Source organism: Mytilus trossulus, chromosome 4, assembly GCF_036588685.1.
Source record: "Mytilus trossulus isolate FHL-02 chromosome 4, PNRI_Mtr1.1.1.hap1, whole genome shotgun sequence".
NCBI lineage: Eukaryota > Metazoa > Mollusca > Bivalvia > Mytilida > Mytilidae > Mytilus > Mytilus trossulus.
Window position 1 is genome coordinate 44,691,812 of NC_086376.1, and position 13,914 is coordinate 44,705,725.

At 31.9% G+C, this 13,914-nt stretch overlaps 2 protein-coding genes across 2 annotated transcripts; both read right to left on the reverse strand.

Moving 5' to 3' along the window:
• Nucleotides 1–2,458: 2,458 nt before the first annotated feature.
• On the reverse strand, nt 2,459–5,761 carry LOC134713964 (potassium voltage-gated channel protein Shab-like). The gene is made up of 2 exons (XM_063575228.1): nt 5,284–5,761; nt 2,459–3,525 (listed from the first exon to the last, which is right to left on the reverse strand). The coding sequence occupies exons 1-2, from the start codon at nt 5,725–5,727 to the stop codon at nt 2,461–2,463; spliced, it is 1,509 nt and encodes a 502-aa protein (XP_063431298.1). The 5' UTR covers nt 5,728–5,761; the 3' UTR covers nt 2,459–2,460.
• A 7,369-nt stretch (nt 5,762–13,130) lies between these two features.
• On the reverse strand, nt 13,131–13,613 carry LOC134716641 (potassium voltage-gated channel protein Shaw-like). Its single transcript, XM_063579651.1, has one exon. The coding sequence runs from the start codon at nt 13,611–13,613 to the stop codon at nt 13,131–13,133; it is 483 nt and encodes a 160-aa protein (XP_063435721.1).
• Nucleotides 13,614–13,914: the final 301 nt, after the last annotated feature.

The window sequence follows — 13,914 nt, forward strand, 5'->3', positions numbered from 1 at the left end:
TCATCATTGCTTCCATTAAGATCATTCGGAGCATTAGTTGTACACAAAAAGATCGAAATCACAATTATGTACATATCATCTTTTATGGTGCGGGATGTACTATACTAATTTTAGTTTTTATCTCTCTTGGGTGTATTGCATTTTTAAAATTAATGTCAGAATTTTAGTTTTTGTATGGTAAGGTTATATAGTTTCACAAAAAGAAACTTTTTTAAATTACTTAATGCAAAGACAAATTCAAACACGAAGAGACTAAGCGACTTCATACATGTAGTAAAGTGTTATACTAAGAAAACCTGATAAAAAAAACAAATACGGATCTTCTGATATTTCAAAGAGTTGACAATTACATGTATTCCTATAGAAAATTTACTGAAAAATATAAAATAAATGACAAAAGTGTTCGAAGATAATTGTATTATATCACACACACAAAATGTGTTATTACTATGTCTTAACACATCATGTGTAACTATATCATTCTTATGAATATAACAAACTATTTGGTTTATATAAACAACGACTAACCAGGGGATGTGCAGTTTTAACACAATAAATTGTGTTAAATCAAAACATAACAGTATCTCGTTCTGAGAAAACCTTACAAATAGTTCATTTCTAATCAATTTGCTTCACCTTACTTTTTATCAACGATTTCAACTCTCGTTTATCTAATTATTTTCTAGTGTCTGTCTTCTAAAAGTATATAGAAATTTAACAATAAGAACCATTGGGTACTTTATTATGCTCCAGCTAAGGGTATATCATGTGTCGATCTGTGTGTCCGTTCGTCCGTTTGTTCTTCCGTTCGTTTGTTTGTTCGTCCGTCTGTCCCGCTTCAGGTTAAAAGTTTTGGTGAAAGTTTTTGTCAAGGTAGTTTTTGATGAAGTTGACGTCCAATCAACTTGAAAATTAGTACACATGCATGTTCACTATAATATTATCTCCATACTTTTAATGCTAAATTATAGTTTTATAATTAACCCCAATGTCCACAAAACATAGAAAATGATAGTGCGAGTGGAGCATCCGTGTACAGTGGAACAATCTTGTTTACAGATATAGAAAGATGTGGTATGAGTTCTAATGAGACAACTCTCCATCCATGTCACAATTTATAAAAGTAAACCATTATAGGTCAAGGTACGGTCTTCAACACGGAGCTTTGGCTCACACCGAACAGCAAGTTATGAATGGCTACCAAAATACTAGTGTTAAACAATTCAAACTCTAAAACCAATGGTCTAAAAAAAAAAAAAAATTTATTCCATATGCTATCATCGAGGTGTTCCTCTGATATAATGAACTTAGTACTATTTTTCATCTTACCTCCTATACATTTCTAGAAATATGATTAATTAAAAGCGTCCTTGTGGAAACCGTGTATATTTGATATAAGGTTAGTAGGGAGGAGGGGCTTATTTCCAACACAGTTAGTAGTGGCGTTACGTCCCTTTATATTCGATAATAGGTTAAAGGGAGGCGGGGCTTATTTCATAACCGGTTAGTAGTGGTGTTGCTCCCCTTTATAAAAACAAATCGGTACTGAGAAAAAAATCTAAAAGGTTTTAACAGACAAAGAAATTGATTATTAAGATGGAAATAAATTCATTAAACATATTTAAACCTAACAAGTTGTTATTGTTGGCATCTGTTTTTGTAGGATCAATGGAAGTAGCTAGTTTCTTAATTCTAACAGTATCGAAGACTTGCTCATTTTGATAGGTCACTAGTCTAAATTTCACATGTTAAGATATTCGGTAAGATAAATTCGTTATAAAGTGTGCTAGTGACGTAATACGGTATATATGGGGTCAGTAAATTCCATATGGGGAATTGAATTTACTAACCCCATATTTACCGTATTAGGTCACTAGCATACTATGTAACTAATATTATATTGCAAATGGCGTGATTTAGATGTGGATCAAATAATTTCTAATTGCATCAATAATTCAGGGTCTACAGGGAGTGCTACTAGCGTTAACGCATATTAAACAAATTTATCGATACAAATATAGTTATATTCGATTGTCTCTGACTTGGTTTAATACTTCAATACTTAGCATGAAACCTTTGAATTAAGAAAATAACATCGATTCCATGAACTTAAACGTACACGTCTCTTTCACTATTTTAAAAAGACTCAATATTTACTATAGGACAATTACTGAAAAAATCTATTATATTGCCTATAGAAGAGCACATGGCATGTCTATTGTCAGTCGAACACAACGTGATTTGCCAGTCTCTTGCTTCTGAAATGCATATTATCGTAATTTATTATCAAGTACCTTTTCATATTTGAAGGGAAGTAAAACACAGAAGGCAGACTAAAAAACTAGCTAACCATATAAAAACAAACAAATTTAGTTAAAGTAAAACAAAATATGCATATCAATTATAAGATTTCTAATATCTAACAATTCGAAGGTCTTGTTATAAAATATTTGTTAAACTTCATTGTACAGTCTTGTGTCTTTCCTGAAAAGTCTGAGTCATATTCAGTGCTGTTATCGACTCAACTTTAGTAAATACTTTGGTATGTTCTTGGTCCTTCTTTTCTTCAGCGATTTCTACATTAGCTATCCCGTACAAAGTTACAAATGTATCAACAAAAATTGGAATAATCATTGACATCATGAATATTCCACAAAGTGCACACACACAGCACGTCACCTTTCCCAGAAATGTTTTAGGAGACAAATCTCCGTAACCCACCGTTGTCAAGGTGACCAGTCCTAGCCACCACCCTTGTGGAATACTATCTATATTGTCTCGATCTTCTGTTAGGTATATAATGTTTGCAAAAATCAAAAGAAAGGCGCAAATATGGAATAACATTATTAGTAGATCTTTAGCATTTCGTCTTATTGAAAATTTTACCACTTGAACGTAAGTGAAATGTTGGCAATATTTCAAAAGGCGAAAAACTCTCAGAAACTTGATAAAATCAATAAAACTAGTCAGTTCGGAAGAAAACTTATATGATGACTGTAAGTTCCATAGAACGATATCGACAAATGTTCCGAGTAGAACAATGGTATCGATAATGTTCAAAACGTTTTTATAATACTGAAAAACACTTTGACAAACGATAAGTCTCAAAATGAGTTCTAAAGTGAAGAAGACAGTTGCTGTGTAATCTATCTGGTAGAAAATGTCTAATTTGAGCGAAACTTTTGAAGGCTCAATTTTTATTGCTCCTTGTTTTTTCGTTTTAACCGGATCTTGTGATGATGTTTGTATTGATGGAAGTTCAGTAGTATTGTCATCTTGATCATAATACTCATACTCATAGTCGTAGTAGTAGTAATAGAATTCGTCTCCAGATTCAGATACCTGTAGTTTATTACAGTCGTGCTGCTCTAAAAAATTAAGTATCGCTGGGTTTGTTCTATCTTTTGCTAAGCTGTATTCGTAGTATTCACAGGTAGTAAGTGGACGACGGTATCTTGGCAACGAACTGAGCGCAAGTGTTAATACAGACAGCAAAACGAACAAAATACCGATGAGCAAAACTAGCTGAAATGGAAAGAAAAACAACTCTAAGGCCATTACTTTCATAAAAATCTTTGTTGACGAAATTTATAAAATTTATCAGTGTCTGATCTACAAACTAGCAGCACATATTGATATATGATATAACTCTACTCGAAAATAAATCGGATTCATAATTATTTGTTTGTATATCATTCCTAATTGGTCGTCTCAGTGTCTATATAACCATGTTCAGCTCTAAATGAAATTGCTTATCGGTCATCCCACTGTCTTTATCACCCTGCACAGCTCTTAATAAAATTGAATGTATGAAACACAATATGAAGGTGTTTTGATTTCGATCGCTGCGCTCACTCGACAAAAAGCTTCATATTGTGACTCGCAACTGATATTTTACAAAATCAATATACATACAACCTGATAATTGTTACATCTTTAAGTCTCATTACCGTTTCAATATAACCAAACGTTCATTCAATTTCAAAACCCAAACTATAATTGCAATGATATCACTTAAAGGAGTGTAACAATAAATAAATTTTGTTCGTCCGTTGCGCTTGTCTGGATGTATCTCTTTCAAGAAGTTCAAACATAAATATTTACACCAAAATACTGTAAATATACAGAAACGTTAGGGGCGATAGAAGCGATAAAAAAAGAACATAAAACTAACAACCAAATTTTTCTTTCTTTGCGTTTGTCTGATAGACTGATAAATAGGTCTTAAATATTATCTGAGCGTAGATATCAAACTGGGGACTGCAATCGCCAGTCTTATTTGTCTGAGAGAGTTGAACCAATAGTTTCTAAATAGTTTCTTAGTTACCAAACGAAATTGTTTAGAATAATAAATATATTATTGACCATGACGTTGTTGGAAAAAAGAACATGTGTTATATTTCCTATTTTGCAAATTGGAAATTTAAAAAAAAAAAGGAAATATAACACATGTAAAAACATCTCAAAAATACTGAACACCGAGGAAAATTCAAAACGGAAAGGTCCTAATCATATGGTAAAATCAAATGAATGGACATCAACTTTCATATTCCTGACTTGGTACAGGCATTTTCTAATGTAGAACATGGTGGATTGAACCTGGTTTTATAGCGCTAAACCTATCACTTGTACGACAGTTATAATATGTCGTCTTTTTTCTTCGATTGTATAACATAAATATTCATAAATATGTTTTACTATTGCATCTCTTTTTATCATATATAAACTTTTCTATGTATTTACATACCCCTAGTGTTAAATGTTTATGTTTGAACGTTTTGATGGAGATTCACACAGACAATCGCAACGGACGAACACAATGTATTAAGTATTATATCAGTTTCAATCTAAATCATTGCATTTTTCTTCCCAAAGAATATATTACATTATCTGTATACTATTTAACATGAGCTTTCAGAATTTCTGGTCCTTAATGATTTCAGCTTTTTACTTTAGAAAATAAAAGGATATAGAGTAAAATTAATGAACAAGGCACAAAATCGCACACAATATATACAAACACTAAAAAGTTATGAATAAACAGGGCTTTTAGTCCTGTTTTTTATTTTGATAGTATGTATTAATTTGTATATGATAACATTTTGTTCCTTTATAATGATGACCATTGATGTGTCCAAAGCTTCTTTTTTTTCTTCTCTTCTAAACGATACGATTTCAGAGCTCAACATGCTGGTTTTATATATGTGCTGTGTTGCTGTCTCATTGACGTATATGTATCTCCATCTTTTCGTATCTTTATGTATAACATGTATATATAAATACCTTTGCGATCCATGATGTATCCTTGTAGTCGAGTATCCTCCAAATGCGATTTCTAGTAGATAGAGGTGTAGTTAAACATGTTGTTTCTGGTGCAATCGCGTTCTGGAAGTCTATTTTAGTGTTGTTACTGTCCAGAAATTGTACGTAGTTAAGCAAACAACATCTGTCTAGTTGTTTATAGTCTATTTTCCAGTATTCCAGCTCTTCTTTGAACACATTTGGACATATGTTTTGTGGTAGATGAAGTCTTCCTGTTTGATAGAATGTCAAAATAGATTCAAAAGGTGTTGCAGGTCTATCAAAATAAAATTCCTCAGATTTTGAAAGATCTGCATTAACAATAAGTTTCCCCAACGTTGTATGAGGATGCGCTTCAAGAAGTTTTTGAGTTATTTGGAATGAAGTCCCTGACATATTTAGCCTTACTCTCGACGCAGACATCATTTCTCTGATTGATTAAGTTCATCCATGTCTGTGTCATGAAGATAGTCCCCAATCACAATCAAAAGCTAACTACCTCGTTATCTATTTATACAAAGTATAATGGTTAGAATACCATACAAAGATATTATCAATATTTAATATTGAATATCAATATTACTGGTGTAAACATTTAAAACAATGACAATTGGTCTTAATTGCATTACAAAGTTACAAATTGAAACCAAGGAGACATGTCATTTGATATTGGAGCGGCACTTAGGATTTTTAGGGAGAAAAGTCAACTGGTTACGATAAAAAAAAACTCTTTAGACTGAAGGTTCATTGTTGAAATTGTTTGAAGAAAGAATTTATTTTCCATGATCTCAAATTGAAAATAAATTCTACCTATTTCATGTCATGTTTATATATATTTAATAGATAATTAATGCTAATGATTTTACTAGAACTTCACTGTGTCCAGTGCGGTAGACCATTCCACCAACTAGTGTAAATAAAATAAAGCGTTTGTTAATCTAGTAATGCCTTTCCTTTCAAGTTTAATTACGGATTGTAACACAGCATCCGATGTACAATGGCAAGTGACAACCTTTACGACAGAAAAAAATAATCAGCTGGGTAAACAACATTTACTGGCCACATTGGTTTTTTTTAATTGGAAATGCATTGATGATGATAGAAAACATAAATTGAACTTAACTTAAAATTCTTTACTGGAATATATTTCTGGGTTATAATGCAATTCCATTTTTTTTAACAAAACCAATGCTTTAATTTTTAAGAAACCCTGAAATAAAAGAGAAGCGGGGGTTGTGAAGTCTGTATATTTGTTGATGCGTGTTTCTTGTTCATTCAACTGATTTATGGTGCTCAAATCAAAATGGTTCCCAAAACAAAGCGTTTGTTAATCTAGTAATGCCTTTCCTTTCAAGTTTTATTAAGGATTGTAACACAGCATCCGATGTGCAATGGCAAGTGACAACCTTTACGACAGAAAAAAATAATCAGCTGGGTAAACAACATTTACTGGCCACATTGGTTTTTTTTAATTGAAAATGCATTGATGATGATAGAAAACATAAATTGAACTTAACTTAAAATTCTTTATTGGAATATATTTCTGGGTAATAATGCAATTCCATTTTTTTTTTAACAAAACCAATGCTTTAATTTTTAAGAAACCCTGAAATAAAAGAGATGCGGGGGTTGTGAAGTCTGTATATTTGTTGATGCGTGTTTCTTGTTCATTCAACTGATTTATGGTGCTCAAATCAAAATGGTTCCCAAAACAAAGCGTTTGTTAATCTAGTAATGCCTTTCCTTTCAAGTTTTATTAAGGATTGTAACACAGCATCCGATGTGCAATGGCAAGTGACAACCTTTACGACAGAAAAAAATAATCAGCTGGGTAAACAACATTTACTGGCCACATTGGTTTTTTTTAATTGAAAATGCATTGATGATGATAGAAAACATAAATTGAACTTAACTTAAAATTCTTTATTGGAATATATTTCTGGGTAATAATGCAATTCCATTTTTTTTTAACAAAACCAATGCTTTAATTTTTAAGAAACCCTGAAATAAAAGAGATGCGGGGGTTGTGAAGTCTGTATATTTGTTGATGCGTGTTTCTTGTTCATTCAACTGATTTATGGTGCTCAAATCAAAATGGTTCCCAAAACAAAGCTGAAAAACATGTTATCGTTTCGGTTATTCAATAATTGTAGACGGTAGTTTTTTTCACATCTGCTAATTATGAGTCGCCATTTTCTTTTTTTAAGTTTACTTTTTTGGGATGATTTTCGAGAAAAGAATATGGTGTTGTTGCTAAAACCAAATCTGCATGTTGTATAAGCTTGAAATTTTCACTCAAATGCAATTCATCTATCAACATTGTCATTTAAAAAGAAATATTATAATGTTTAATTTTATTCGCAAATAGAAAATATTGTGTAATGACCTTTCAAACATACAAAAAATTAAAAACAATTTTTAAAAATCTCAAACATCTTCAATTACTGTATCCTTTAGGGAATTTTTGGTACTCAATGCTCTTCAACTTTGTACTCTTTTTGGCCTTTTAAAGATTTTTTTAATCGAGCGTCACTGATGAGTCTTTTTTAAACGAAACGCGCGTCTGGCGTTCATATAAAATTTTACGATCCTGGTATCTATGATGAGTTTATTTGGATACATTTACAGTTGTCAAAGCTATAATCTTATATTTTCATTCTCTTTCCATAAGCCAATATATTATTCCCCGTGTTTGAGATGCAAATTGGGTTAATTACTGTATGTGTTCGACTATATCAAATTTAAAGAATAACAACAATGAAAGTGAAACAAGGATGGGCAGTTTAATTGACTGAATTGTTCCACAAAAATCATTCTTATACAGGTAAAAACAACAATTTATCTATTGTTTCTATTAAAAAATATGAAATCAAATCAAACAACCAAAAGAAAAACCCGCTATGAGGTCAACTCGATAGTGAATAAGATGACGTCTAGACTACATCAAATACTTACACAAGAAATACTAATACTCGTTATCGAGCCCATGCATTGATTTTTCTATATGATACATTTTGTAATTTTGATATATTTGATATACTGGTACGTTTTGGTGTGTTATTAATAAAATATAAGAATTTGAGTCGAATCGGGGAACAGGAATCTGACAGCCTATGCCGAAATCTGACAGCTTATGCCCTATTAATTGAATTTCAATACTATTAGGACATTTAATAACTGACATGTACCATCTGATCATAATTTATGGCATCAAGTATGCAAACAACACGGAAACTGATATTAAAGACATAAGTGAACACTTTTAGAAATTGGATTAAAGAAATGCCTCATGTTCCCTTATATTTGATACATCTCCCTCAGTTTTAGTTTGTAACCCGGATTTATTCTTTTCTCAATCGATTTATGAATTTCGAACAGCGGTATACTACTGTTGCCCATATTCATATTCGTAATGTTTATCAAATTTAAAATCCAAAAAGGCAAGAGACAAACGTATGGACAAAAACAAAAATACGTATCGAATCTAAATATTTAAGCAATATTATCTTCTACTTAAAACCAAAACTGACAATCTTTGTTCTTTGGGGGTAAGCATAATTTGCATTGTATTATTTACGTATTTGTTCATAATACTGAAGCTATTGCTTATTACTATAACATATACTAGAATAATAAATAAAGAAACAATTAAAAAGACATCACTCAATACTAATTTTGTTTAAACGCTAAAATCATAAATAAGTGACTTTTTGAATACATTTGAGACATTTATACCTTCGACTTACGTTTGCAATGCATATTTAATAATTACATTGTTAAGCAAGTTGAAATGTTATATAGTTTATTCACACATATATCTCATGTATGCTATGCAAATAATCTTTGACAAAATGAAAAACGTTTCAATTCAAGAAAATATCTATAGAAATAATGTTTCTATGCGAGAAGAGCTGCTGCCAAGTTGTAACAAAATATTACAATTGAACGATGTGGGAATCAAATTGATAAAACAATTAAATATACAAAAAAAAAGAACACATTGTTTCTAAACTGGTGGAGAGTTTCTAATACTCAATTTTTCTTGAAGTATTTTCAGTTTTTATACCGATCTTCTTAACGTTGGCCAACATCATGGACTGACCAACTTTCTTTTTTGACCTATTCCCAATGTGAGGGATGCCGTATAAATTTACGAAAGTTTCTACAAAAATTGGAATAGTTAACGACATCATTATGATTCCACACAAAGCGCATAAGGAGCAGGCTATTTTCCCCAAAAAGGATTTTGGTGTCAAGTCCCCATAACCAACCGTTGTCAAGGTAACTAAACCGAGCCACCATCCTTGTGGTATGCTATTGATATTGTCTCTTTCCTCTACCAAGAAAATAATATTTGCAAAAAGGAGCAAAATTATAACGATGTGAAAAAACAATACAAGGAGGTCTTTGGCATTTTTCCGAATTGAAAATCTCAGAACTTGTACAGCAGCTAAGTGTTGACAATACCGCAATAATCTTATAACTCTCAAAAACTTGATGAAATCAATAATGCTTGTAAGAATAGAGGAAAACTTGTATATACTTTTCATATTAAACATAATGATGTCAACGTATGTACCAAAAAGAACAATACATTCAACAGCATTGAGAAAATTGATAAAATATAGTTTTAAACATGGACAAACGCAAAGCCGTAATAACAGTTCTACTGTGAAGAAAGCTGTTGCAATATAATCAATCTGATAGAAAATGTTATTCTTGAGAGTCACATCTGGTAATGTGGTTTTCAATGTGGTTTCTCGTCTTCCTCCCTCGTTGATATCAGTACCATCTTGTAGTCCCTCTATCGTAAAATTTTCAAAAGTGGTTGAGATTTCAGGATTCCTTCCATTGAAATGTTCATCCTCATGGAAATGTCCTTTATGGTCATCATCTTCAACAATGTCGAAATGAAAATCACTTCCACTGGTTATTAGTTGAAGCGTTTTACAGTCGTATTTCCCGAAATATTTTTTCACTTCGACGTCCATTTCATGATCGGCGGAAACATACTCATGCCATTCACACGCGGTTAGGGTTCTTCTGTACTCTGGCAAAGAGCTAAGAGCGAGCGTAATTACGGACAGTAAGACGAAACCAATACCAACGAACAGGAATAACTGAAAAGAATAAATCAAGGCATGAAAAATATGTTTGCTCAATATTTGCTAGATGATCTAAATGGTGTACGCTTTTGTTTTATATAACATCGGCAAATCGCAATACTAGTATCATTCATACGAGTTATTTTTTCGGCCAAGATATTCAAATTTCATTTACTCATTAGGTAGATACAAAGAGGACAAACAAAAAAAATCATAGGTTATCGCGTCATCCTTGGGGAACATACATGTAATATAAGAAGTATGTGAGTCGTCAAAACTCCTGTCTTAAAGTTTGTATCATATCCACCCCCTTTTCCTGTGTGCATTCAATAACAAACACGTTTTGCAGGATCTCAATGTTTACATCTTCAAGTCTAAACCTCCTAATTGCACGAGGGTCCGAAATATCGTGAACCTAAATCTATAAATTGGAAATAAAACTTATCGTTTTTGTGCGTAAAACTCATTACATTAACTGCTTTATAAAGGAAAAAGGTATTGGTAATTCACTTGGAAACTCAATATATACCCTCTCGAGACTTACCAAAGAGGAAATCCTGGATAATCATTGGTCTGTTCTATGTTTTATTGGAATTTGAACCAAAAATGAAGAACTGGGTCTTCCATCACTGTATTGGATACCTAAACTACATAAATGTCCTTACAAACAACGACATATTGCTGGATCTTCCAAGTGTTCCATGAAACCTCTTTCTAAATTATTAACATCCATCTATCAGCAATCAAAGCCGGACTTCAAATTTTTTGTGAAACTGTCTATTTTAGAATTGGCGTGAATCAGTTATGATACTTAATAATTCCAAAGATATTTTAGAATGCATACAATGTAACTGTCTTTCATCTTGCAATAGTATTAAAACATTTTCTACACTTTACACCAGTTTTCAACATTCCAAACTTAAAGATAAATTGAAAGAGTTGGTATTGCTTTGTTTCATAAAAAAAAAATGACCAACGTAAATACAAGTATCTTGTTTTGCAATCTTTTACGGCTGATTAGTCGTGAGTTTTCTATGAAGTCTTTTCGTCTCATTCGGAGTTCACTTATGATTTGTTTATGGTCATTTTAGGGTCGGCAGCCTCCTTCGAGGCCGAATAATAATATTTTAAAAAACACTTCCTTGCGAAATGTGTTATCGAAAAATCATTAGCAAATATTTGAATAAAATAGATTGAATATTCAAATTGATGTTTGTATAGAAGTTTTAATCCATTTTGGGTTTTTTTTAATTCTTTTCCCTCTTTCTCCATTATTTCTGTATTCAAAAAACGCTCATTGAAACCTTTCATAAGCAAATGTTTAAATTTAAAAAAAAAAAAATAATTATAAAAATTGAAATTTTGAATAGAATTTTTCATCCATTTAAACTTTTTTAATTTCTTTTTTCCATATTTCTGTATTAAGATGGATTTGTGTTATAAACTCTTAATGATATACATTTCCCTAGCAATTATTTAAATAAAAAGCCTAAATATTACAATTGATTCTTGTATGCGAAAATGCGAGTTTTTACATATCCAATTTTATGATATAAGCAGAGGAATGAGGGTAAGGCTACCATTACCGCTTACCTGAAATAAAATCTAAATCCTGACCTACTTCTCCGAAATTTTTTCCCCTCACTATAAAGTAGCGTTTATTGGAGTGAAATTATGTATAATGAATGTGACGAGTTGTGTCGAATTGTATTAAGAAAGGTGTTAGCAAATTGAGAATTTATAAACAATACTTATGATTAAAGATCATTTATAGATTTGAAGAAATCTTTCTTTGAAGTGCGTCAAATATTCTTGAAATCGAAGAATTTTAAAAACATGAAGACTAAATACTGTAACTTAAAAATAATAATAGCTTAAGGGCAAACGTGTCATGTTTCAAAATCCAACGAAAAGACTGTTTTTCGTGTCTTGACTTTAATACTTTTGAAAAACTAGTAAACATAAGAATAAGAATAATAAATCGCTTCCGTACCAAATTATGTTGCTACCTCGTTCAATTTCATCTCATTGTTATTCAATTTAGCTGCTTTCCCCTCTTACTTTTACCTTTGTAACCATGTCCTAATCTTTCTTAACTTTGCTAACTATGTTCTTTCCTTTCGTTTCTTAGCTTTGTTAACCATGTCCTTTCCTTTCGTTTCTTACCTTTGCTAGCCATGACTTTATCTTCCTTTTCGGTATAAGCTTTGCTAGCCATTTCCTTTCATTTCGTTTCTTACCTTTGTTAACCATGTCCTTTCCTTTCGTTTCTTACTTTTGCTAGCCATGTCTTTTCCTCTCTTACCTTTGCTAACCATGACTTTATCTTCCTTTTCGGTATAAGCTTTGCTAGCCATTTCCTTTTATTTCGTTTCTTACCTTTGTTAACCATGTCCTTTCCTTTCGTTTCTTACTTTTGCTAGCCATTTCCTTTCCTTTCCTACCTTTGCTAACCATGTTCTTTCCTTTCGTTTCTCACCTTTGCTAGCCATTTCCTTTCGTTTCTTACCTTTGCTAGCTATGACCTTTCGTTTCTCACCTTTGCTAGCCATGTCCTTTTCTTTCTTACCTTTGCTAGCCTTGTCCTTTTCTTTCTTACCTTTGCTAGCCATTTCCTTTCCTTGCCTACCTTTGCTAGCCATGTCCTTTCCTTTCTTACCTTTGCTAGCCATGTCCTTTCCTTTCTTACCTTTGCTAACCATGTTCTTTCCTTTCTTACCTTTGCTAACCATGTTCTTTCCATTCGTTTCTTACCTTTGCTAACCATGTTCTTTCCTTATAATCAATAATCCTCCAGATACGAGTTTTACCACTGCATGGTTTTGAAGTACCTTTGTCGCTTTGTATAATACTGTTCTTGAACTCTGTTTTAGTTTTGTAACCTTCTAAAAACTGCATGTAATTCATTAAACAGCATTGTTCCATAAGTTCATGATCTATTTCCCAGTACTCTAATTCCTCTTTGAAAACATTTGGACAAACGTTTGGAGGCAAGTGTAATTTTCCGGTCTGATAAAACACTAGAATTGATTCAAAACACATGGGTGGTCTATTAAAATGAAGTTCTTCTTGCTTTGTGCTTTGAGATGCACTTACTAGTTTTCCTAAACGTGAGCTAGGATGAGTAAGAAGGGATTTTCGAGTAACTTCGTATTTAGTCCCAGATATGTTCAAAAGAATTCTGCTCGAGTTTGTAAAGGGTTCCATCTTCAGTATACTTGGAATGATTACCCTATATCCAATAATATGTAATACCAACCTTACAAAATTATAGAGATGCCAGAACTGAAACATTTAATAGCATAATCGAATGAAGTATTGATAATTAGGGAAATGAAAGAAAATTGTAAACACTCATTAAAACAATAATAAACCAATTACTTTCTCAATGGGAATGCACTATCAATGTTTTTCCTTTTATTCTTGTCAATGTATGAACTTGTTCGTTCAGCATGTCTGGTATTTGATGATTAATTCCATCTTAGTCTAAGCTTGGTAGACTTTAATT

Coding starts and splice junctions, on each gene's coding strand:
- LOC134713964 (XM_063575228.1), bottom strand. CDS start 5,727: ATGATGTCTGCGTCGAGAGTAAGGCTAAATATGTCAGGGACTTCATTC. Junction 3,526..5,283: donor ATACATCATGGATCGCAAAG/GTATTTATATAT, acceptor TTTCCATTTCAG/CTAGTTTTGCTCATCGGTAT.
- LOC134716641 (XM_063579651.1), bottom strand. CDS start 13,613: ATGGAACCCTTTACAAACTCGAGCAGAATTCTTTTGAACATATCTGGG.